General features: G+C 45.1%; 1 protein-coding gene across 7 annotated transcripts; it reads right to left on the reverse strand.

Moving 5' to 3' along the window:
- Positions 1-3,193: 3,193 nt before the first annotated feature.
- On the reverse strand, positions 3,194-25,733 carry PRR13 (proline rich 13). Of its 7 annotated transcripts, none has more exons than XM_036298888.1 (6): positions 25,604-25,733; positions 24,965-25,003; positions 24,036-24,121; positions 9,267-9,377; positions 5,306-5,578; positions 3,194-3,697 (listed from the first exon to the last, which is right to left on the reverse strand). In XM_036298888.1, exons 2-6 carry the CDS (start codon positions 24,981-24,983, stop codon positions 3,659-3,661), a joined length of 528 nt encoding a protein of 175 aa, XP_036154781.1. In that variant the 5' UTR covers positions 24,984-25,003; positions 25,604-25,733; the 3' UTR covers positions 3,194-3,658. The 7 variants fall into 7 exon arrangements, with proteins under 7 accessions (XP_036154781.1, XP_036154777.1, XP_036154779.1 ...); XM_036298884.1 differs by having other exon boundaries at positions 24,036-24,421; positions 25,604-25,724; XM_036298886.1 differs by having other exon boundaries at positions 24,036-24,421; positions 25,615-25,683.
- Between the last annotated feature and the right edge of the window lie 841 nt (positions 25,734-26,574).

Below are 26,574 nucleotides of genomic sequence, written 5' to 3' on the forward strand. Positions count from 1 at the left end.
GACCCCGGGGCGGGTGGAGGGCGGCGGAGGGCGGGCGGGCGGGCGGAGGGCGGGCGGGCGGGAGAGGGCGCAGGCTGCGGCTGCTCCGGCTGCTGCCTCTGCTGGTCTGGGAGGGGGACGGGGCGGAGCGGCCCGCTTTCAACCCCGCGCACCCTCCGACCCCGGAAGCGCTAACCGCCCGGGGGCCGGCGAGGCGACTGCGTCGTCCAAACCTTCCCCACGCAACATGGGAAGGCCTCCCAATATCCTAGAGCGGCTCCGTGGACAGCGTCAGCACCAGAGAGACAACAGCTGATAGTACATGGCGAAGTCTACGATAGAGCGGCAGCATAGGGGCAAGGAGGAAACTAGTGTAGTGGCCTCTAGTGGCCTAACTGGAAAGTCCAGGCGTAAATGCGGAGAGTTGACAGTGGACGTGGATAAAGGGAAAAAGAGATGGCTGAGGACATCCATCCGAGATGAGAAGAATTGGGGAAAACTCGGTAATCTAGAATAACACTCAAAAACAGAAAGAGAAAAAAACGAATTTGCCACATTGGAGGTAACTTTTACACCACCTCCTTATTCTGAAAATTGCTAACTGAAAGGAAAGATTTAAGCATTTACCCTCTCTTCTTAGAACTGTAGCCCTAGCTGGTTTGGCTCAGTAGATAGAGCGTTGGCCTGCGGATTGAAGGGTCCCAGGTTTGATTCCAGTCAAAGGCACATGCCCAGGTTGCCAGCTCAATCCCCAGTAGGGGTTGTGCAGGAGGCATCCAATCTGTGATTTTCTCTCATTGATGTTTCTATCACTCTCTCCCTCCCTTTCTGAAATCAATAAAAAATAATTATTTTTTAAAAAACTGTAATTCATTCTTAGTCAATAAGGGAAAACTTTTTAAAAAGACATCTACCTAATAAATGTAGAAGAAATAAAAGGCTTAGAAAATCACCATTCATTCTGCAACCCAAAATGAAATAATTGATTCAGGCAAGTGTTATAAATCACCAAAACTTTAAGCAAAATGTTGTTAGGGAACAGGATATTATCATGGTGCCAAATATCACCACACAAATTATTTGCAAATCGTACAGGGGAAAAAAAAAAGATAACTTAAAATGGAGTGACCTGCCTGGCCAGTGTGGCTCAGTGGTTGAGCATCAACCCATGAGCCAGGTCATGGGTTCCATTCCTAGTCAGGGGTGTACAGGAGGCAGCCAATCAATGATTCTCTCTCATCGTTGATGTTTCTATCCCTCTCTCCGAAATCAATAAAAAAAAATTTTTAAAAAAAGAATGAACTGATAGTCAACATCTTACCCAAGTGATCAAACATTGCATCACTTATAATAGGACAATTTTGACATTATTTGGTCTATTAAGTATTTTTCTCAAAGTGTTTAATCTTTTTTTTTATTTTTATTTAATTGTTTTAATATATTTTATTGATTTTTTACAGAGAGGAAGGGAGAGAGATAGAGAGCCAGAAACATCGATGAGAGAGAAACATCCATCAGCTGCCTCCTGCACATCTCCTACTGGAGATGTGCTCGCAAGCAAGGCACATGCCCTTGACCGGAATTGAATCTGAGACCCCTCAGTCCGCAGGCCGACGCTCTATCCACTGAGCCAAACCGGTTTCAGCAAGTGTTTAATCTTAATCTCATCAAGCCTTTAGACCTAACTTACAGTTTATAGGATATTTACATGGGCTAAAGAAACAGGTTAAACATATCACACTATAAAGAGGTATCCAGCCAATCCAGAATGCTGGACATTCTCTAAGACAACTAGCCTGGTTTCTTCAAAAAGGCATTACAATAGAACAACGGAGGAGCAAAAGGAGGGGAGAAGAATGAAAAAATTAAAAGGCAATAATAATCTAATGTAATGTGTAGTCTTGTTTGGATTCTGGTTTTTAAAAAATTCCTATCTAGGATATTTTGGAGATAATTGAGGAAATTCAAACATGAACTGAATATTTGCTAATATAAGGAAGTATTGTTAACTTTCTTAAGTGCAATAATGGAATTTTGGTTATGTAGGAGAAATACTAGTTAAGAGGTACATGATGAAATATTTAAGGGTGAAGAGTCATGGTGGATGCAACAGATTTTCAAGTGCTTCACATAGTATATCCATAAAGAAAATATGGTAAAATGTTAGCAATTGTTGAGTGTAGGTGGTAGGTTTATGGGTGATCATTGTACTGTTTCAACTTTTTTATATTTTCTTTATTTCAGAGAAGAAGGGAGAGGGAGAGAGCTAGAAACATCAATCATGAGAGAGAATCATTGATTGGCTGCCTCCTGCATGCCCCAACTGAGGACTGGGCCCACAACCCAGGCATGTACCCTGACCAAGAATCGAACTGTGACCTCCTGGTTCATAGGTTGATGCTCAACCACTGACACATGCTGGCCGGGCTGTTTTAAACTTTTAAAAAATAATTTTCATTGATAAAAATTGCGAAAAATACGATGTGGAATGGAACAAGACTGGCTAAACATTGATAATTACTGAAGGGAAATTATATATAGGAGTCCATTAAACTGCTTTCTCTACCCTTGTAAATTTCCACATTAAAACTTTTTTTTAGCCCTAGCTGGTTTGGCTCAGTGAACAGAGTATTGGCCTGCAGAATCAGGGGTTCCGGGTTCGATTCACATGCCCAGGTTTCAGGCTCGATCCCCAGTGGGGGGCGTGTAGGAGGCAGCCGATCAATGAGTCTCTCTCATCATTGATGTTTCTATCTCTCTCCTCCCTCTCCCTTCCTCTCTGAAATCAATAAAAATATATTTTAAAAAAACAAAAACCTTTGTTTAAAAAAACAGGAGCCCTGAAAGGAAATAAGACAAAATAAGGAGAAATGAAAGAGACATCACATACAAGGTTATTATTGAACCTTGTTCAATTCCTTTGGGTGTTGGTTCTGGCCTTAATATTAGTCAAGTTTTATTGGGCAACCCCAATTCAGTAGAGTCATCTGAAAAAGGGATAGTTTCCTGAAATGGAAATAAGGCTTGGGGACGCCAGTGCCTTTCCTCCCACCCACTCCACTACCACCTCCCACCCCCAAATGAGGGAGTGGACATTAGGATCAAAGTGAAATAGAATTAAAGAAGTCTAAAAGAAAAACAGCAATAAAGTTTTTTTGGCAAAGGTGCCAGCAGACCCTGAACGACGGACGAATGATTACTCGGACACAACAGCTGCTGTGAAAAAGAGGGCTAAGGGACGGCCTGGCTAAAGGAACCAGGCAGCCTCAATTGCCTGCCTCGTTAGGCTTTTATTGCAGTTTGATATAAAGTTTATCTTTTAGATACAATCGGTAGGATGAGTAATCTTGGGAAGACACATGTGTTTGCATTGTCCTCTAGGCAAGGGCACCCAAAGATTGGGCATAAGGATTCCAGTAAACACCTGGGGATCTGCACGTGCACAGACTTGTTTGGAAAGGTCAAGGAATAATTAGGGGTGCCGCTTTCAACACTCCCCTAAGTCGGAGTTCCAATAAACAGAGCAGGCGGCTTTCCGCACACTTCCCTTTTCTCAGAATGTCCTCCTTACAAACTTTCCAACCAAATCTCATGCTCCCCCACATCTCCCCCTTTTTTGTTTTGCTGGGTATAGAAGACGGAGGGCTGTGGTGAACTTGACGCCTGGGAATGTTGGGTTCTACGAGGCTTGTTCACTGTTGAGTTCTGATTCTACAGACTATAAGAAAAACAAAAAGAATTACAATGAAGGCAATAGTTAGTCCGATCAGGTGCCAATTGATTCCAGGAAACCATTTAGTAGGGTCTATCCAGTTTAAATGCTCCTTTACTGCATTCCAAGCAGTAGTTTGTTGTTTGTGCTCATTAATAGCAAGTAGGGAGTCTTTATTTGTTTTTGTAAAGCATTCACTTCTTCAGTAAGATTGTCATGAAATACTCCCCACAAATGCTCTTAATGTCAACCTACTGATGGTGACTGCTGTTCCATTTTAAGGGGGTGACACATATGTGCTTATGTCCCCGACTGCAATTAAGTATTTGTCTGTATGCTAAGGTGTCCTGTCTTTTCCCCAAATATTCAATGGCTGCTTCTACAGCCTGTAACCTAGCCAAAATTTTTCTACCTATGTGCTGCTGCATAGTAAATTCTTTAGTTACATTCTTGGCCATACTGTCTACAAACGTGGCAGTCTACACAGACTCAGAAAGGCCCACCACAGCTACACTGGCAGTAGTAAGAATAACAATAGCCAAGATAATGGCTGTTATGAGCATCCCCAAAAATCTTTTAGGCCTCAAATGACTTAATGCTTCCTAAAATTTCAATGGATGATGAACCTTGCTACTCCCTAGTAAGGTTAATGGGTATTAAGACCTCAGCCTGTCTCCTCAATATTATAATGGTGTTTATATTCAATGAGGTGACATTTTGATTGGTAATACAGGATGAATAGTAGGCCCTTTCTCCTACCTGTATTAGAAAAGAATTATTGTTAAGTAATTTGTAAGCTGGGACCCATGAGAGATACATAAGGATGTGTGGTACATACCAAACTACTATCTGAATGATATTTTGAAAAGGTCCTAGTATAATTATTGGACTTCTGTTGATAATCCCTGTCCCATAAGTTCAGTGGATGGAAAACATGTCCTAATCTCCATAAGGTTTCCTGAACCGGAAAATCTTGTAGTTGAGGGCGAGGGGAACTAAACCTCCTTCTGTCCATGCAAGGGGGGGATTCTAGCTGACCCCACAAAAGTGCCATTGGAGGTACGGTTGGACTAAAATATTAGTATGATTAGCTTGCAGGTGACCATGTGGGCCCCAGTCTACAATACGATGGTCTCCCAGCTGATAATAATGAGGCTGTTCCCCTCAGCAGACTTCCCAATGTAAGGCCTCCAAGGAGGGATCCCACTTCTTATTTTGCTTACATGGAGGCAGTGGTGGAGCTGTAGCACAGGTATGCCTGCCCTTGGCTAGACTTCCTGCTGAGAGGAAGATAAACTGGGCCCTTGCTTGTCCTTCCTTGGGGATAATATGTAACCAAATCTGATTATGAGCCTTTAAACAATATTGGGGTGTAGAGGAATAGTAACACAAAGGGATAAGAGGTTAGAGTGGAAGGTAGTATTAGGGGGCACTGGGGTCCAATGTGTCCCATTTTCAAGACTGCCTATAGGTGACAAGTCCACGCTCCTAGTAAGGAGACAGGGAAAGGGGTGTCTCCCAGTGAGGGATATAAAGAAAAGTGGGCCTATAACATGGACCCAATACATGGTGGCTGATGCTGGTCCAAAGCCAAATAAGAATACTAAACCATACCGCACAAGAGTTGAGATGAATCAAAGCAGTCATAGCAAGAAAGAGGTTATCTGGCGTGAGTGGAAAGGAAGTACGCTGCAACAGTTCCTCAGCCTCTTTCATCAGCTTCTTTATCATTCCCCAGGATATTTCGGGGACCGTCCGGGTCCGGCGAATGCGCAACGTTCGGTTCTGTGGAGTCCCTGAGCCAGAATTCTTCGTTTCTGGAAGAGTATTGGCCCCGTGCAATGCCACGGCAGGGTTTGATCCAGCGTGCTGTAATCCACAGCAGCCCTGTGGGGGTAGAAATACATGCATATCCCTCCCCATGTTAATAATTCATTGGGTCCCATTCAGTTATTAGTGTCCACATCTCGCCACAAGACTTGTGGTTTCTAAGGTGGGGCTATTGAAGGTTAAAAATGATTATTCAGATTCAAAAAAATTAAAGGTAAGGACTGCTTTAGATAGTAGTATAGCAGGTTCCTTGAGTCCCATATTCCCTCTTTATTGTTTTACTAGCATAACCTTCAGGGTAGCATGGGCACGTTCAATGATGGCCTGCCCTTGTGGATTGTAAGGAATTCCTATAGAATGCTGGATGAACCAAGTTCTGCAAAAAGCAGTGAAGCCCTGGCTGCTATAAGCAGGCCCATTATCTTGATTAATATAGCTACAATTGGAAACAGGTCTTATTGAATTCATGCAAAGAAACGTATTGCCACTTATTAAGAATTGCCAAATACTGGAGGGACAGGTAGGGCTTAAAATGCAAACCCTGGAAGGATTGTCAAATTTATTTTGCCAAAAAATCATATTTCAAAGTGTATTAGACACAAACATAGGCTAGCAAACTTCAATTCCCATGGTTAATAGATGGCCTTTAAAAAAAAAAATTTACCTGATTAATATAACATATAACAATTTCAATAATTTATAGAACTTTTGCTTTCTGGGTAAAAAAAAACAGGACAGATCTTTTTCCTTTTAACAGACTAGAAAAGGACTCTCCAAAATAAGGTTTATTTTCTAATTTCATTTGTCCTTGGGTGAGGTCAGCAAATGACACTAAGTGGATTTCTGCTGTCTCCCTGAGTATATTGATATAAGCTATTTACCCTCTGGTTAGGGAGGCAAAATGCAAATCATTTACTCTTTTTTTTTTTTTTTTTAAAGGTTTTTTTTTTTTTTTTTTTTTTTAATATATTTTATTGATTTTTTACAGAGAGGAAGGGAGAGAGACAGAGAGTTAGAAACATCGACGAGAGAGAAACATCGATCAGCTGCCTCCCACACATCTCCCACTGGGGATATGCCCGCAACCCAGGCACATGCCCTTGACCGGAATCAAACCCGGGACCCTTCAGTCCGCAGGCCGACGCTCTATCCACTGAGCCAAACCGGTTTCGGCGCAAATCATTTACTCTTAAGTGTCCTTGGTTTAGGGAAGGTAGGATTTACTAGATAGCTTCAAATTGCTGTTTAAGCATTTCAATTCCCTTATTCTACTTGTCCTGGCTTACTGGTCTGTGTTATTTATATAATTTCCTTTCAACATTTCTCTTTATAAACAATCTACTTTCACAAACCTTTCTACAACTTCCACAAACCTTTCTTCAGAAACCTTACAACTTTCAGAAATAACCAGCTCTAGAAACCACTTTCTTTCTCCTTCGAAATGCATCTCCATGCCTCATCCTTCTATTACACCAAAAACATACCTTCTTTCCAATTAGTTAGAATTCTTAACCCTTAAAAAACTTCATTTTTAGGTGACATATAAGTAATTAACATTCCACAGATTAGCAATACATTCACATTTTAATAGATATTTCAAATAAAAAACAACTTATTAACAGATTCAAATCCATCCTCTAGATTCTCCATACGAGGCAAATTCAGATTAATATTTCAAAATACCTCGATATTTAATAATTTTTACTATTTAATCCAGCAAACTCCAAAGTTTTAAGTTACCAAACACTTTGGAAAACTATGTTTAGGCATATATAATTACCACTGAAAAAGCTTTATCATATACCCTTCATTTCAGTTATATTTATTTTGCCCTAACAACTTTGAGATTTTAAAGCCAATTATTATTAGCCAAGGCATTTTCTTGGCAAATTTTGTAACAGGGATAACTCAGTGGCTTTAATGTTAAAGTAATAATTTTTTTTTTTTTACAAAAATGGGAGTGGCCCCCAAACTGCTATTTCTGCAGCCTGCTGGAGGGCACTTCTACAGGTCTAATCATCTTAGGAAAAAGACTTGGGGGGTTTAAATGATTATTGCCCATACTTTTTCTCTCTGAGTAGACTAACAACATGAAATCTTATAAGAAGAGATCTTAAAAACAGGAACAAACAAAAAAAAACCCTATAGTAAATAGATGAGTACTCATAAAAGGGTGGATTGGGACATTAGCCTTAGAATCTTCAAACTAAGTCCCTCAATGATAAGAAAGTAAGCAAAGAACATCAATCAGTAACCAAGTTACATTACAGATAGACAAGAACTTCTACTAAGAGTTTCTAGTGGCTGATGCCTTGAGAGGGAGAGCAAGAAGAATCCCCAAGATTAAGAATTCTTGGCAGCTGCTGGGAAGTTCCTGCAATCCCTGCCATGTGTTCAGCCTGCCACAAGTAGCTGGGGCCCCTAGCAAAGTGAAATATGCCCCATCTTTAAACAAATTAAACCAAACAACAAAGACACACAAAGCAACAATTAACAGATGCTTATATGATATTTACAGGCGTGCATAACACACAGACAAGACTTAATAAGTCAGAATTCTTTTCATAGATCTTTCAGAAGATATTTTAAAGTACCTGGGACTCACAGCCTGAATGAGGCCCAGAGGGCTCCCAGGTGAGGTCGCCAGTGAACACCCATAAACAGCCTGTTGTTCACAGATCTCATCATATTCTGTTCTCTGTAATAAATACTGACTGGCATCCAGAGTTGTTTTAGCCAAATCTGCCAGTCCCAAGGTGTCTATGGTAATTTTCTGACAAGGCATTAAGGAGTCCTTTTGTAAATGGACTGCTAGCCTCATTTTCTCTAATACTTTTCCTTATTTCTTTAAAGGTATTAAAGAAGAGTGGTTTGCCATAACCGGTTTGGCTCAGTGGATAGAGTGTCGGCCTGCAGACTGAAAGGTCCCAGGTTTGATTCCGGTCAAGGACATGTACCTTGGTTGCGGGCACATCTCTAGTGGGAGGTGTGCAGGAGGCAGCTGATCAATGTTTCTCTCTCATCGATGTTTCTAGCTATCTCTCTCCCTTCCTCTCTGTAAAAAATCAATAAAATATATATTAAAAAAAAAACAAAAAAAAAAACAGTGGTTCATGTATCTGATTACCTTGCTGATCTTGCATAACTGGGCAGGCCAAAGCTCTTCTTCTAACATAGCTTGCCTGACACATAATCCCTTAACTGAGGATCTAGTTGATGAGCCTTCTCACACCGGAGGCAGAGGATTGGGGGCCTTAGGTATTACAGGCTTGACAGGCTCTACTTCAGGAGGAGGGGGCAGTGATAAATCCTCCTGGCGTTCTGTAGGCTTTTGATCCTCAATATGAAGTGGGCATAGTGCAGCTCGAACAAGAGTCCACATAGTTAAAGATGACAAGGGCACTCGTTTTCCCTGGGCCTGATTTCTCTTTAAATTCCTACCTACTTGTTCCCAGAGATCAAGGTCTAATGTTCCAGCATTAGGAAAACAAGGACTATAAATTATAACAGTTTGCAACAGGCTCTTTAATTGTTCTTCTATAAATGAGGCACCATTTGCTTTTAATTACCTTTTAAATTTTTTGTATGTGATGAAATTTTCACTTCTACTTTTTTTTTTTTAAATAACTTTTTAAGTAACGAAGAGATCTGTTATTCGGTGGACAGTCGTTGTCCTATTGTGAAACCTTAGCTGAAAAACATTTCCCTCAAACTTAGATATCCCTAGTGGGCTCCAATTACTTACTGCGCAGTTACTTTCGTTTCCTTCCTCTTTGTTTTCAAGGGTTCCGCACATCTCGTTGCATTCCTTCATCTTCACACCGGGTACCACATTGCCAGGGCTGGTCAGCAGACCCTGAACGACGGATGAATGATTACTCCGACACAACAGTTGCTGTGAAAAAGAGGGCTAAGGGACAGCCTGGCTAAAGGAACCAAGCAGCTTCGATTGCCTGCCTTGTTAGGATTTTATTGCAGTTTGATATAGAGTTTATCTTTAGATACAATCAGTAGGGTGAGTAATCTTGGAAGGACACATGTTTGCAGTGTTCTCTAGGCAAGGGCACCCGAAGATTAGGCATAAGGATTCCAGTAAACGCCTGGGGGTCTGCACATGCACAGACTTGTTTGGAAAGGTCAAGGAAAAATTAGGGGTGCCGCCTTCGACACTTCCCTAAGTCTCCCTTAAGTCAGAATTCCGATAAACAGGGTAGGTGGCCTTCCACATACTTCCCTTTTCTCAGAATGTCCTCCTTACAAACTTTCCAAGTCTCATGCTTCCCCACACAAAGGCAAGAGGCAGACCAAATATTGAAAGAGAGGAAACAAATTAGAACAATGTTAAGACACCCAGAAAAAGACAAAATAAGGAGCAGGCTTACTGTGAGGCCTGGGCTAAAGGTCAGATTAATCTCAAGACTTTACAATTGGGTCATTTATAACCCAGGGGTTCTGAGAGCCAGTGTGACAGGGAGTGGCTAGCCATCAAATTCTAATGTACAGGACAAAACAGATAAGATTAAAAATTGATAAAATGATACCATCCTCTAACAGTAACATGGCTACTATTGGGACTGGCCGACAATTGTAACCAGCTTTGAAAGAGAAAGATGGGATGCACCTAGTCATAATAGCTAATAATTTCATGAATCACCAAATTCTTCTCAGAAGAGGAACCAAGTTAGTCAAGGGAATGAACCTGCCTTAGGGCCACAAAGCAACCTGATATAGGGAGATGATTCCAAAGGCAGCAAAATAAAGATTCATCCCAAAGCTGAAGTGTCAATTTGTATTTTAGATCTCAAGGATTTCCTATCCTTTCCCATTCTCAAATGTGTGAAATCTTGCTATAGCTTCTAGTAAGAGAAGAATGGCATGGACACAGGGTAGTAAGGGCATATGATAAAAACATTTGAGAACTATCATCTTGAGAGTCTTTTTTTATTTTTTATTGATTTCTTACAGAGAGGAAGGGAGAGAGATAGAGAGTTAGAAACATCGATGAGAGAGAAACATCGATCAGCTGCCTCCTGAACATCTCCTACTGGGGATGTGCCCTTGACCGGAATCAAACCTGGGACCTTTCAGTCCGCAGGCCGATGCTCTATCCACTGAGCCAAACCGGTTTCGGCAAGAGAGTCTTAAACTGATGTACAAAACAGAGGGCACAAACCAATGCTCTCAGGAGCCAGCCAAGTATTGTAATTGGGAGAAGCTGGCCTAAAAAAAAAAGGTAACAAGAAGTTGAAAAGGCAATGAGAAGACTGAAAAGTACAAGACCTATCTATAAGGAATGACCACTACTCAGGGCCATATTTGTCTTTAGAAATGTGGGCCCAGCTCCCTCGGGCGGAGTGTCCCTGCCAGCTCGCTCCCGGCTCGCCAGGCCCCCGAACGCTCCCCGCCTCACACGCACCCTCGTCTTCCCGCATTTGTGCACTGGTGCAGCGGCCGTGGGAGCATCCGGGCATTTCCGCCGGCGAGCTGCGAGCCACGCAGCGTCGGCAGTTGAGGAGGTACCATGGCCCATGGCCGGGACGAGGCAGGGGGGAGGCGAACGGGAGTGAGGCGATAAGCCGGAGCCGCTCCATGGCCAGTCCCGAGGGAGGCGGCGGGGGCGATGCGGGGCTGGTGTAGCCTCTTGTGCATTCCCTGGCCAGCCCGGCTCCAGACATGCATCTGCATCAGGTCCTCACCGGTGCTGTCAACCTTGGAGACAACTGCTACTCCGTGGGCAGCGTCCGGGATGTCCCTTTCACGGATTTGGGATATTTGAAAGATGACTTAAGAAATTATAATCAGGAGAGGAGAACCAAGATGGCGGCGTAAGGTACAGACCTGTGCGTGCTGCCTCCCACAACATCATCGAGACTACCAACTATAAAACAAACAGTTATCATTCAGAACCATGGGAAAGCTGGCCCAGTGGAAGCTCTACAACTGGAAGGAAAGAAAGGAGAGCATTGAGACTGAGTAGGTTGTGTGGAGGCTCCAAGAACGGAGGTACGGAGTCGCGCGCCAGGTGGGCTGCAACTTGATGCACGGTTTTTTTCAATCAGAAGGGGATGCAGACTCTCAAATCCACTGAGCTTGTTTGGGGCAGGACCTGAGGTCCCAGACCCCTATGGGGAGAGGCAGGACAGCCTTGCAACAGGCCGGGGAGCAAGAGTGGCTGTCTCGCGGAGCTGCTCGCTGGCACTCGGGGACATGAGACGCTGAGTCTCGGAGAGGCGAGGAGACTCGGAGACGCCATTGCCCTTGGCCCCGCCCTGGTGATTTGCCAAGAACAGTGGTGCGGAGTTGCGTGCCAGGCTGGCTGCAACTGGATGCGTGGTTTTTTTCAATCAGAAGGGGATGCAGACTCTCAAATCCACTGAGCTTGTTTGGGGCGGGTTCCTGAGATCCCAGACCCCTACGGGGAGAGGTGGGACGGCCTTGCAACAGGCCAGAGAGCTAGAGTGGCTGTCTCGCGGAGCTGCTCGCTGGCATTCGGGGACGCGAGATGCGGAGTCGGGGACGCGAGATGCGGAGTCGGGGACGCGAGATGCGGAGTCGCGGAGAGGCGAGGAGTGGCGGAGATGCCATTGCCCCTTGCTCTGGTGATTCCCGGGGACCCTGCCCTACTCAATTTACATCCCCACCCAAGCTGTGCTAGTGGCACAAAGAGAACCACTGGCGCTTTTGCAGCCCAGCCCAGCCCAGCAGAAAGCAGATTTCAACTCCTCGCATACATAAGGAATACACTCAAGAAGCAGAATCAGGTTCGGAGGAAGCCAGAGCCGGACCTGCCTGGGCCGGCGACGTGGAACCGCTGTACCAGCAAACGCACAGCAGGTCCTCCAGATCCAGTCTCACATGGGACGCTGGAAGATGGCAGACAGGCAGTCTGTGCACTTGGTAGAAAACGAAATCCAAGCAGGCATACCAGATATTCAGCCACCAGGAACACCTGGAGATTTTGTCCAGCAAGAAGCCACCCAACAAAGGACAGAATGCCAAACTTCATGTTGCTGAGACAGCCATGTGAGGCCGAGGCGGCCCCCGAGGGGCTGGGACGGCCGCTGTGAGGCTGAGACGGCCCTGGTGAGGCTGGGACGGCCCCAGTGGGGGTGGGACGGCCCCAGTGGGGTTGAGACAGCCCCAGTGAGGTTGAAACAGCCCTGGTGAGGTTGAAAATGGGGCCGGTGAGGCTGAGAAGGCCCATCTGAGGCTGAGACGGCCCATCTGAGGCTGAGGCGGCCCCGGTGAGGTTGAAACGGCCCCGGTGAGGTTGAGGCAGCCCTGGTGAGGCTGGGACGGCCCCGGTGAGGTTGAGACAGCCCTGGTGAGTTTGAATCAGCCCCGGTGAGGTCGAGACAGCCCTGGTGAGGTTGAATCGGACCCGGTGAGGCTGAAACGGCCCCAGTGAGGTTGAGAGGTTGAGGCGGCCCCTGTGAAGCTGAGGCGGCCCTTGTGAGGCTGAGACGGCCCCTTGAGGCTGGGAGGGCCCCTGTGAGACTGAGACGGCCCCTGGGAAGTTGAGAAAAATACCACATGAGCTCACTCATTTATGGATAATAAGGACCATTATAGACTGATGAACAAAAATGGATACAGAGGCAGAGCAGCATTGAGCAGACCGTCAAACTACAGTGGGAACCCTGGGGAGTGTTGGTGGGGGTAGGAGATCAACTGAAGGACTTATATGCATGCATATGAGAATAACTAAATGGACACAAGACACTGGGGGGTGGGGGAAGCTGGGGGAATGTTAAGGGGGGCGGGGGAAGGAGACATGTGTAATACTCTTGGTAATACTTTAAGAAATAAAAAAAGAAATTAAAAAGGAAAAAAAAAGAAATGTGGGCCCACAAGCTAGTTTCCAGCTTGAAATCTGAGCCTTTGTTGAAAATGGCTGATATTTAATGCAGAGTGGTCCCTCAAAAAAAAAAAAGGAGTCTCATAGTCAGATATAGCCATGGGCATCCAATTCTGAATCTCTGGCAAAGATACATGTACCAAAATGTTCACTGCAGCAGATTAAGTGTATAGTAACACTAGAAACAATAAAACATTCCAGCAATAAAAGAGTGGTTGAATAAATTAAATGCTGTTAAAACAATCAATATTATCTACATAAACTATACACACACATACATAGACACAGAAATGGAATCAACTCCAAGATATGTAATTAAATGAGAAAATGTTAGGTTCAAAAAAGGGCCTGTACTATGCTCCCATCCTACATAATAAGGGAAACATGCAAATTAGCCATCCCTCTGCTACGCTCAAGCCATGCCCACCAGCCCATCAGAGTGACTATGCAAATTAACCCAACAAAGATGGCAGTTAACTTGCATACGCAGGTGTCAGGTGGCCCAGGAAGTGATGGCGCCTGCGGCCGCGGGCTCCCAAGACTTTTGCCAGTTGGGGAGGCGAGGCGCCCGCGCCTAGCCACGCCTGTGGGCTCCCCAGACTTTCGCCGGTTGGGGAGGCGAGGCCGCCTGCGCCTAGCTACGCCCGCGGGCTGCCAGGACCTTCGCCAGCCCCAGGAGGCGAGGCCATAGCCACGCCCACAGGCTCCCGGGACTTTCACCGGTTGGGGAGGTGAGGCGCCCACGTCTAGCCATGCCTGTGGGCTCCCGAGACTTTCGCCGGTCGGGGAGGTGAGGTGCCTGCACCTAGCCACGCCTGTGGGCTCCGGAGACTTTTGCCAGTCAGGGAGGCAAGGCGGCCCCTGCCTACCCACACCAGCGGGCTCCCAGGACCTTCACCAGCCCCAGGAGGCCATAGCCACGCCTACAGGCTGCGGGGGACTTTTGCCGGGTTGGGGAGGCAAGACTGCCTGTGCCTAGCCATGCCCATGGGCTCCCGGGACCTTGCCAGCGGAGAGCGGGAGGTTTGGAGGACTTGGCAGAGCAGGAGACCACTGGACATAGAACAGAGCGAGAGAGAGGGCAGCTTAGAAGGTGCAGCTCCGTCACCCCAGCTTCCTCATCACAGCTGTGGAAACTGACAGCAGGGAGGAGGAAGTCCCACCCCCACAGAATCAGCCAGAATCAGCCATTGGTCAGATAGCCAGGACTCTCATTCACCTGCATCTCAGATCTTGACAGTAGAGAGGTGGGACTATGTCTAAAGAACAACTGTTGATACAACGTAGCTCTGCAGCCGAAAGATGCTGCCGTTATCGACAGAAAGTGTCTGCAGAGCAGCGTGCGTCTGATCTTGAAAGAAGGCGGCGCCTGCGACAGGATGTATCTGAACACCAGCTACTAGAAAAACGTCGCTCTGATGCTGAAAAACACCGGTGTTATCGACAGAAAATGTCTAAAGACCAATGTGCATTTGAAGTTGAAAGAGGGTGGTGGCAATAACAGAGTATGTCTAGAGAACTGTCATCAACAAGTACTACCAATACCGGTAAGAACTGCCTTCTCACCAAAAATGGAGTACATGAGGATGCAATCCTCAAACATAGTTGTGGTGGGATGACTGTTCGATGTGAATTTTACCTATCACTAAATTTCTCTGATGAAAAAACCATCCAATGGGAAATTTACTCGATGTTGTAGCAAAGGGAAAGTCTGTCCAAATGATATACATTTTCCATATTACCTGGCGTATTTAAAAAGATTAATGACAAATGAAGATTCTGACAGGAAAAATTTCATGGAAAATATTCGTTCCATAAATAGTTCTTTTGCTTTTGCTTCCATGGGTGCAAATATTGCATCGCCATCAGGATATGGGTCATACTGTTTTAGAATACACGGACAAGTTTATCACCGTACTGGAACTTTACATCCTTCCGATGGTGTTTCTCAGAAGTTTGCTCAACTCTCTATTTTGGATACAGCCGAAGCTACAAGTAAAGGATTAGCAATGCCAGAAAACCAGGGCTGCTCAGAAAGACTCATGATCAACATCAACAACCTCATGCATGAAGTAAGTGAATTAACAAAAGCATACAAGATGCTACATGAGGTAGAAAAGGAAGCCCAATCTGAAGTAGCAGCAAAAGGTATTGCTCCCACAGAAGTAACAATGACGATTAAATATGATCGTAACAGTGATCTGGGTAAATATAATTCTCCCCGTGTAACCGAGGTTGCTGTCATATTCAGAAATGAAGATGGAGAACCTCCTTTTGAAAAGGACTTGCTCATTCATTGTAAACCAGATCCCAATAATCCAAATGCCACTAAAATGAAACAAATCAATATCCTGTTTCCTACATTAGATGTAATGACATATCCTATTCTTTTCCCACATGGTGAAAAAAGCTGGGGAACAGATATTGCATTAAAACTCAGAGACAACAGTGTAATCGACAATAATACTAGACAAAATGTACGGACACGAGTCACACAAATGCAGTATTATGGATTTCATCTCTCTGTGCGGGATACGTTCAATCCTATTTTAACTGCAGGAAAATTAACAGTTTATCGTGGATTCATATTCAAAAATGGAGGCCAATCGGATAAATTTCATCAAAGCAAACCAATTTAAGTTGAGAGTTGAAAAATATAGTGGTTTGATGGATTATCTCAAATCTAGATCTGAAAATGACAATGTGCCGATTGGTAAAATGATAATACTTCCATCATCTTCTGAGGGTAGTCCCAGAAATATGCAGCAGCAATATCAGCATGCTATGGCAATTGTAACGAAGTATGGCAAACCCAATTTATTCGTAACCGTGACATGCAACCCCAAATGGGCAGATATTACAAACAATTTACAAAACTGGCAAAAAGTTGTAAACAGACCTGACTTGGTACCCAGAGTTTTTAGTATTAAGCTGAATGCTCTTTTAAATGATATCTGTAAATTCCATTTATTTGGCAAAGTAATAGCTAAAATTCATGTCATTGAATTTAGAAACACAGACTGCCTCACGCTCACATACTATTGATATTAGTGAGTCCCAATTACATTCCTCTAATTAATTCCCTTTCAATGTGCATACATTTCGTGCACTGGGCTACTAGTTTATATATATATAAAAGCCTAAGTGACCAAATGACAGAACAACAGAACAACCAGTCGCTATGATGCGCACTGACCACCAGGGGGCAGACGCTCAATGCAAAAGCCTCCCCCTGGTGGTCAGTGCACTCCCACAGCCAACCTCCCATGGTCCCTGCCCCAGCTGGCCGGCCCCAATCTGGGCAAGAAGGCCCTGATGGCCCTGATCACCAGTCAGGCCTAGGAACCCCACCCATGCATGAATTCATGCACCGGGCCTCTAGTGTGATATAAACTGGGAGAGGGGCAATAGGAACAAAATAAAAATGGTGGGGTTGTGGTGGGGATTTAACTATTCAGAATAGCTCTGGAAGTTTACAAAAGAATCTGGTAGTCCTGGTTACCTTTACTGAGGAAGCTGAGAATCTGAGATGAGAAGAACTTTACTTTTTATTAAACATCCTATTAAAAAGGTTACAATTTTCTCCCAAGTACATGTATTATTTCAGCTCTTAAGAAGTTAATAAATTTTTGAGAAACAATAGTAACAAAACAACAGCAGCAAGGTGCTCTGTATATGGCCTAGAAGGGCCAGGAAGGGGAGATGTGTTCTCCACAATTAGAAGTAAAGAAAATCAGCCCTGGCTGGGTAGCTCAGTTGGTTGGAGCATTGTTTCATACACCAAAAGGTTACAGGTTCGATTCCCAGTCAGAGTACATACCTAGGTTGCATGTTCAATCCCTGGTGGGGGCATATATGGGAGGTACAATATTTCTCTCTCACATTGATATTTCTCTCTCTCTGAAATCAATAAAAATATATCCTCAAGTGCGTATTAAAAAGAAAGGAAGTGGAGAAAATCAGATTTTCTCACTCATTTCTTTGTATTTCCCCCTCTAGCCCTTCTCATTGTCTGTCCTTATTTCTGATTTGTCAACATATTTCTCTTCACCTCATAATGCTCCTATGACCACATCTCCCTTTGCCTCAAAAAAGAACTGATGAATAAATGAAAATAGAGAGTGAATGGAAAGAAACATTTGAATGGTCCTCAAATCCAAGACACTTGAAAAGCAGGTCTTGGCCTAGTATTTCCTAATAAAATTAGAATTTAGCTCTAAAATATAGGAAGACCTCAGGAATTTATTTCATACTAGAGGCCCAATTCACAAAATTCGTGAATGGGTAGGGTCCCTAGGCCTGGCTGGCGATCAGGGCTGATCTGTAGGGTGACTGGTGGGGTGATTGGGACCCCCCTCCCCTGCAGCTGGCACCCACCTTGGCTGGCCTGGGGCCTGCAGGCTGGGGGCAGCTCCTGCATTGAGCATCTGCCCCCTAGTGGTCAGTGCATGTCATAGCGACCAGTCATTCCACTGGTCATTCTGCCGTTCAGTCCATTTGCATATTAGGCTTTTATTATATAGGATAACCTGCCCCAGGGACAAGTCATAGATGTAATACTGCCAACTAAAAACACTCCCTCCCTGTTCTTCAAACCCCTCACTCAATCCCCAAACCCTGTGGACCACACCTCAGAAACATCACTCAAGTCCACTCCCTTCTCTAGCCCTACCTCCCCCATTCCAGGCTCTTGAATGGGAACTCAGCCTCAGGAACTTCTGAGCTTTCATCCTATACCTTTTTACAACTCTGGCCTCTGTAAAGCTTTTTCTTCTGCCATTGGGTTAAGAGCACAGACTTGAGCCGCTCTGATTTTGAATCCTGACAAATTTTCATCTACAAAATGGGAATAATATTACTTAACTTACAGAGTCACTGTGAAGATCACACATTATAAATGTAAAGCACTCAGTGCGTGGCATATACTAGTAATAAGTAATCAGCGTTAGTTGATATTACTTACCAACTGAAAAACTATCATCCTGAGGCCCAGGCCAGACCTAGCTCATTTTCCCAGTGGCCCTGTTACTCCTTCCTTTCTTCCCCCACTGTTTGATCCGTGTCTCGGTTGTGGTCATTTTTACTGTACTATAACCTATTCACATACTCACGTCTGTCTGCTCCATTAGGTCTTGCAGGTTATAAAGGGCAGGGACTCTTATCCACCTCTGTAGCTTCAGCACCCAGAATACAATATTTCCTCAATAAACAATTTTCCAGAAAATCATTCTGGGATACCTGATTCCAAAATATACTATGGAGCTTTCTGAATATGCATCTAAGCACATTCCCTTCCCAGCTCCTCTCTGCCATTCACCTGGTAAATCTCATTTTTCCCACTTATATTTTTCACACTCAAGGCGCAAGAGGTATTTGAAAAGCTGTAATGTCACTTTTCCTGTGAAGTCTTCTTTTTATCACAATCACTTTTTTTATTTTATGGTAAGTATATTAGTTTTCTATTGCTACTGTAACATATTACCACACATTTTGTGGCTTACACCACCACAAATTTATTCACTTACAATTCTGGACGTTAGAAGTCTGAAATGAGTGTTATGGGAATAAAATCAAAGTTAGAAGGGTCAGTTCCTTCTGGAGACTAGAATAGAATCTGTTTCCCTGCCTTTTCCATCTTTGCATTTCTTTGCTGCCAGCATTCCTTTGCTGTTGGCCTCATTCCATCTTCAAAGCCAGCAATGGCCTATCTAGTCTCTCTCACATCATATCCCTCTGATCTGTGAAGTCATCCTTGGTCCCTCCTTCCCTTCCTAGTTATTTCTAGGTTTATTTCCTTCTGGCATTTTGTAGCATCTGTCTTTATTAATGAACTAGAGGCCCAGTGAATGAATTTGTGCATGGGGGGGTCTGGCCGGCCTGGCCGGTAGGCGTAGAATGAGGAATGAGGAATACAGGCCGCAGGCGGATGGCTGACTACCCCCAGATGGGGTGAGGGGGCCTATCAGGGGCTGGGCTTGCCAGGAGAGGGGCCAAGGGCATTGGCCATCTGGCCCCGCCCCCACCAGGGTGTTGGGGGCCAACAGGGGCCTGGATCAGGCTGATTGACTGCTGCACATCATAGCCACCCCTCATTTCATCGTTCTGGTCGCTGGGCTTTTATATATAGAGATTATCTTAGATGTCTTTTTCCTCTACTCAACAGATCTTTGAGAACCTGATGTGTAGTACTGTGCATGGCACAGAGTGAACCAGTGGCCCTCAATTCTAGCTGCACATCAGAATCAGTTTCTTTAAAATACTGACTTATAGAATCCCATCCTTAGAGTCATATTCAATAGATTTGGGGCAAAGTCCTAAATTACTTTCTGATAGGTAATGGGCAACCAGGGCTGAGAACCTCTGTAGCAGATACGAAAACTTATGCCAAAGACCTATACCCATTCATTAAAAAGAAGACATAAATATTCATTCCACCAAGCCTGAACCAATTTTGAAGGTTCCTCCCACTTAAGAAACATAGAGACAGTATGGTCTCTTGTTCACTAATGCTCTGGTTCCTTACTATAAAACTGATACACTTTATTTTTTTAAAATATATTTTTATTGATTTCAGAAAAGAAGGGAGAGGGAGAGATAGAAACATCAATGAGAGAGAATCACTGATTGGAAGCCTCCTGCACACCCCCCACTGGGGATTGAGCCCAAAACCTGGCATGTGCCCTTAACTGGAATCAAACAGAGGACCCTTCAGTCCATAGGCTGACACTCTATCCACTGAGCCAAACCAGCCAGGGCAAACTGATAACACTTTAAAGCGACTGTGGAAGGGCAGCAAAAGTAGTGGAATGTACTAGGCCCAACCAAGGTAATGGCACAGGTGTGCAGAGACCAGGACAAACAGCTTTATTTGGATTGAGAGTTGGAGAATGTGGGGAGGACCTGAAAATAGCATACTGAACTAAAGAATAGAGATTAAATTCCAAAATGGCAGTCAGAGCTCATCAACAAATGGACTCTACTTCCCAGCAGCCTTGCAGTTAGTGCAATCAATTAAAGGTCTGCAGGGAAATGTATTTGCCATTAAATTGGCCAAGCATGCCACAAGTAAAAAAAAAAAAAAAAGTAGTTTGTTTTCTCCCACAATTAAGTTTCCACAAAACCTCCCCAACTACAAATATTACAAAAGAAAGTTAAAAATCACATTTTCTAGATCTTTATTCTTATTTTCAGCATTTAGCTCAAAGGTTTCACCGTCTTCAAAAAATAGTTCTTAAACCTCATCAGTTAAAAGCTCTATCCAAGCACTGTGAAGATGGCCTTTGCTAGCCCATGGCAATTCTTTTCCCATTTCCCCTAAGCAGTTAGGGCTGAACAGCAGAGTGAGTCTCAGATTGGGGTAGAGGGGTAGGGGGGCACAATGGCTAATTTTCCCCAGTGCAAGATGGCATTGAAGCTTGATGGGAGAGCAGAACTGGAGAGACTTGAAGGTAGGGTCCAGACCCTGTATTCAGTCAGAGTCACTGCTGGAAGAGGAGGAGGAGGAGTGCTGCAAGGGGAAAGGGGAAAGGAGATAGCATCCAATCCAAATGACATTTGATCACTCCATGGGACATTCTCTGATTCCTTACCCTGCCACTCAGGTACACAAGAAGGTCAGGAGTTTTAAACTAGATTGTCCCTTATATCGCAAAAGCAAGGATTTCCTTAAGCAGTGAGGATATAGGAATGGATTAAACCATCCTAATTCGTTGTACAGAATTTAACATACTTCATATAGAGCAAGTTTTCCAACCTTCTTTACCAAAGCCAATGCAAGGAATAAATTATAGGCACAAGCTAGGGAATAGCTGTTTCCTTATAAATGCTCATTGATTAGCTGCATGGAAAGTTCCTAGAGCAGTGGTTCTCAACCTTCCTAATGTCGCGACCCTTTAATACAGTTTCTCATGCTGTGGTGACCCCCAACCATAAAATTATTTTTGTTGCTACTTCATAACTGTAATTTTGCTGCTGTTATGAATCATAATGTAAATATCTGATATGCAGGATGTATTTTCATTGTTACAAATTGAACATAATTAAAGCATAGTGATTAATCACAAAAACAATATGTAATTATATATGTTTTCCGATGGTCTTAGGTGACCTCTGTGAAAGGGTCGTTCGACCCCCAAAGGGGTCGCAACCTGCAGGTTGGCGACCCACAGGTTGAGAACCACTGTTCTAGAGACTATGAATCTAAGAAAAGTGAATAGAAACAACAGCTGTGTGTGCATTTATATCTCTACTTTTTCCTAATTGGGAGAAAGTGAAGAAAGTGGGATTGAAAGTCGGGAGACTCCTAGTCGAGGTACTTTACACTCATACTCCCATCAACAACTGTCACTGAAAACATTTTGAACCCTGGCCGGCTAACTCAGTTGGTTAGAGCATCATCCCAATATGCCAAAGTTACAGGCTCAATCCCCCGCCTTGGTTGGGGCATGTGTGGGAGGCAACCAATCGATATCTCTCTCTAACATCAATGCTTCTCTCTGTCTCTCCCCCTCCCTTCCACTCTCTCTAAAAATCAATGGAAAAATATCCTCAGGTGAGAATTAACAAAAAAGTATATACACACACACATATTGATTTCAGAGAGAGAGAGAAGCATCAATAATAAGAGAATCATTGATTGCATGGCCAAAGTGGGGACTGAGCCCACAACCCAGGCATGGGCCTAGGCCCCCTGCCAGGGAATCAAACCATGACCTCCTGGTTCATAGATCGATACTCAACCACTGAGCAATACTGGCCAGGCTAAAAGATTTTGTTGTTGTTAGTCCTCACCCAAGGGTATCTTTGGTGAAGGGAGCAGGAGAGACAGGGAGAAAGAGAAACATCTATATGAGAGAGACACATCGATTGGTTCCCCCAACCAGGGCTGCGAATCAAGCCTGCACCTGAGATATGTGCCCTATACTGGAATCAAACCCACGATCCTTCAGTCCGAGGGCCAACACTCAATCCACTGAGCCAAACAGGCTAGGGCTAAAAGATTATTTTTTAAAAAAACACAATTTTGGAGTCTCTCCAGGGTAATTTATTCCCCATTCAATCTCACCTTTTCTTCTCCTCAAACTTCTACAAAAAATCCAGAACCAGGAATTAGTGCCCAAAGCCATAAGGAAATAAATACTAAGCAGTAAAATGTTAATTAAGGCCTCCTCAAGATCCAGGTTGATTCAATCCTTGCAGAGTTGTCCAGAGAACTATTTTTACCCTTGCTAATTAACACTCCTCTAGAGCAGTGGTTCTCAACCTTGGCTGCACATTAGAATCACCTGGGAATCTTTTTAAAATCCTGATTTCTGGGGCTCATCCTCCGGAAATTCTGTTTCTTTGTTATGGGGTGGGGCCACAACATTAGTAACAAAGAAACAGAATTTCCGGAGGATGAGGCCCAGAAATCAGGATTTTAAAAAGATTCCCAGGTGATTCTAATGTGCAGCCAAGGTTGAGAACCACTGGTCTAGAATGAGGATACTTAGCCTTAGGGCTGAGCATAAAACTTAGGTTTTGAGGCTGAGAATCACTAGTCCTCAATTTCCCCACTGTGTGGGCAGGGCAAAAAGGCCTATGTAATTAACACAACACCCTGAAGGAGAGAAAGGAACTCCAGGAACTAGGGCCAGATTATTATTTATTAATTATAATATAAGACTGTTTTGTCAAAAGACTGACCCTACTGCCCTGGTGGGTGTGCTCAATTGGTTGGAGTGTTGTCCCGTATACGGAAAAGGTTGTGGGTTTGATTCCCCGGTCGGTCAGGGCACGTATGGAAGGCAATACTCTCTCTCACCACCACCCCTCTCAAATCAGTAAGCATATCCTCCGGTGAGGATTTAAAAAAAAAGCTGACCCTGTTAACGGACATTTGACCACCTCAGTGGGTATGTACAATTAAAATCGCATCGGGGAGTGAGGGAGGGGTTCAAAAATTCAGGGAGAGAGAAAAGCAGACAAGAAAGGCTTTTGATTCTGAGATCCATTCTAAGGCTCAGCCTAGCCCAGCGATGGCGAACCTTTTGAGCTCGGCCTGTCAGCATTTTGAAAAACCCTAACTTAACTCTGGTCACATATAGAAATTTTTTGATATTTGCAACCATAGGAAACAAAGATTTATATTTTTGATATTTATTTTATATATTTAAATGCCATTTAACAAAGAAAAATCAACCAAAAAAATGAGTTCGCGTGTCACCTCTGACACGCATGTCATAGGTTCGCCATCACTGGCCTAGCCCCTCACCTGTAGAAAGCCCAATTGGCTTAATATTTCTTTTCAAAATTATCAGATTCTTCCCAGTGGGAATCCTATTTAATAAAAGGCTAATATGCAAATATCCCCTCGACTGGGAGTTCGACCAGGGGGCGGGGCCAGGAGGGGGGGCAACCACTCTCGGCCCCTTCCCTGGCAGGCCCTACCCCACCCCCTACCGCCCCTCCACCCCATGGGGCAGGCTGGCCAGACCCCACCCATGCACGAAGTCGTGCACTGGGCCTCTAGTCCTTTATAAAAAGGAAGAACCATCACCAGAGCAACACAATCACTGCCCCATGTCCTCAGACTGTGAATCCCCCTCAGTCACCCCTTACTTGCCTAGTCTCTCTGAGGGGGCAACCCTTCCTAGCCAAGCTCCAGAGGGCACTGACCTTGCCATGCTTGTGGTGCGCCTGCGACTTTTTTTGAGCTTTCTTCATTTTCTTCCGAATCTTCTTGTCCGTCACCATTCCTGGTGCTACCATGCCAGGAGCCAAGGGATTAATAGGAGGCATGCCAGGGGCAGGTGGTGGATATGGAGGGGGATAGGGGCCTGATGGTTGGTATCCTGGATATGCTGGTGGTGGCACAGGATAAGGGGGTCCGACTGGGGGGAAAGCTGGATTCCCCTGGGGAGCTCCTGGGGGAGTGGGAAAGGGGCCAAGGGGAGTAGGAAACGGGCCCGGAGGAAAGGCAGGATTGACAGGCGGTGGATGGGCAGGATTGGAACCTCCAGGGTACCCGACATTAGGGGGATATGGATTTGGCCCTGGCTGCCCTGGTGGAAGAAACAAAGAAGAAATTAAGATTAGGATTACCCGATCAACCAAAGGACTTGTATACATGCATATAAGCCTAACCAATGGACACAGACAACAGGGGGTGTGAGGGTATGAGTGGGGGGGGGGGGTAGGGGGCAATGGGGGGAAAAGGACACATATGTAATACCTGAATCAATAAAGCAAAAAAATTAAAAATAAAAGATTAGGATTACCCAGGGCCTCCGACAACAAATAACAAAAAGGCAGGAATTCAGTTTCCCACTCAATACTTACAGGGAAATGGAAAAGTGAGGAAGGAGAACGGAAGGTAAGGAAAACAAATCCAAGTAGAAGAGATAAAAGGTCACGTCCCTCTCCCGCTGGGAAGAGAGGGAGATGGTGAACTCGAAGGCAAGAAAAGAGCATGGGTCAGCCATAGTCTAGGGGGACTTGGCCTTTGCAGATGAGGGGAGAGGTAGAAGGAAAACACAGAGACGTCCTGTTGTGGGGCCCATTTGGAAAGGGGTTGGGGTAGGGAAGAGAGCACCCCAAATACCTACCGGCACTGGGATTCCACATGGTCAGGTGTTCGCTACAGCCTGAGGAGAAAGAAGGCAAAAAGCTGACCGCCCGGAGGCGGGGAGGGGATTTAGGGACCGCGCCCCACCCCAAAGCCTCCAGCTCTCCAGTGGGCTCCGAAAACCACCATGACCCCCACCTAACACGTGTTTCTTCCACTGTTCCTTCGCCCTCAATACCCATTTTATTCCTAGTCCCCCAACCACGGGAACCCAGCTCCCAGGGCATCTCCGCCGTCCACTACCTCGGTCCACAGCGGGAGGTCTCCACCTCCGCGAACTTCGCAATCCCCATCACTCAGCTCCCTTTCTGTGTCCGTGACTTTAACCACCCACAGATTCAAGAAGTATTTTAAACAACTTCACCACCATCCCCCCCGCGGGGACAGGGACAGCACCCCCACCCAGGCTAAGAGAAGGACCCTCCTCCAGGCCAAACCTGGAAGGGGTAAGCGAAACCAGGAAGGTGGCTCAGAAAAGATCCTCCAATGCTTACATATGTAGACCCACACCCTTGCCCATTAAGGAGAGCACATGGAGACCCTGGCTCCCAGCTGCGAAGGGACCCCTGACCCAGGAGCGGGAAAGGGAGAAAACCGGGGAACCCAGAGGCGCCGTCACCTTTACAACACCTGGGCTCGGCTGGTCCTTCTCAGGCTCCGCTCTCACTTCCTCTCTCACTTCCTGGTCACGCCCCCGCCGCTTCCGCTCCGGCACCCGCCTCTGCTACCACCTAATTGGTAATTATGTGGTCGTTCGGCGTTGTGATTGGAGAATGTGCCCGTCAATTACTCTAGTCCCTGCCAGGCTAGACGGCTGCGGTTGCAATAGGGGCGGAGCCAGGCACTCTCAGGGCGAGGCGGGGCTGAGGGGCGGGCGGGGCGGACATTCCTAGGTGTGGGGCTGGGAGAGGCTGGTCCCGAGAGGGAGAAGCCGGTTTCTGGGCACAGCCCCTAAGATACGAAGAAGAAATTCAGCACCTGCCCTCTGAGCTTCTCGTCCGGGGGGTGCAACACCTTATAATGTGAATGCGGTACCCTGTGGTATATGCAGAGCGCTTAGGGACGAGGGGGAAGCCGCTGAGTCTCAGCGTCAGCCTCAATATTGCCACCTCCCTCTTAGTTGCCGTGGGAAGTAAAGAAACGTTGTTGCCGGAAATAGTGAGCTGTCCTAATCTCTCCTAGGATTCCCCATCTCCATTGCATAGCTCCGCCATCTGTCAAATTGCAGAAACTAGAAGCCACCCAGGCTAAGTGAAGGACCCTCTTCCAGGTGAAATCAGGAAAGTGGCTCAGGAAAGATCCTCAAATACTTTGTGTACACACCCACTCCCAGCTCTCTAGGTAAACACTAGATTTGGTGAAATATTCCCATTTTATCATAGAATCATAGAATTACAGGGTTGAAAATGACAGAGAATCATGCTTTCAACTTCCTGAGAATATTAAATAAATAAACTTTCGAAGAGTTCATAGTTAGGAGAGCCAAGATGATAATCTCGGTTTTTTGGCTTCTATGTTAGTGATGCCTTCAATGCAACACATTACAATACACCCACTCAAAATTACTGCAAATAAACATTGTAATGCTTA

The sequence above is a fragment of the Myotis myotis genome, unplaced genomic scaffold (assembly GCF_014108235.1).
Source record: "Myotis myotis isolate mMyoMyo1 unplaced genomic scaffold, mMyoMyo1.p scaffold_m19_p_3, whole genome shotgun sequence".
Lineage (NCBI taxonomy): Eukaryota > Metazoa > Chordata > Mammalia > Chiroptera > Vespertilionidae > Myotis > Myotis myotis.

Coding starts and splice junctions, on each gene's coding strand:
- PRR13 (XM_036298884.1), bottom strand. Junction 5,579..9,266: donor GAAACGAAAGTAACTGCGCA/GTAAGTAATTGG, acceptor CTACCCCCACAG/GGCTGCTGTGGATTACAGCA. Junction 3,698..5,305: donor TTCATCTCAACTCTTGTGCG/GTATGGTTTAGT, acceptor TTTTTCTTATAG/TCTGTAGAATCAGAACTCAA.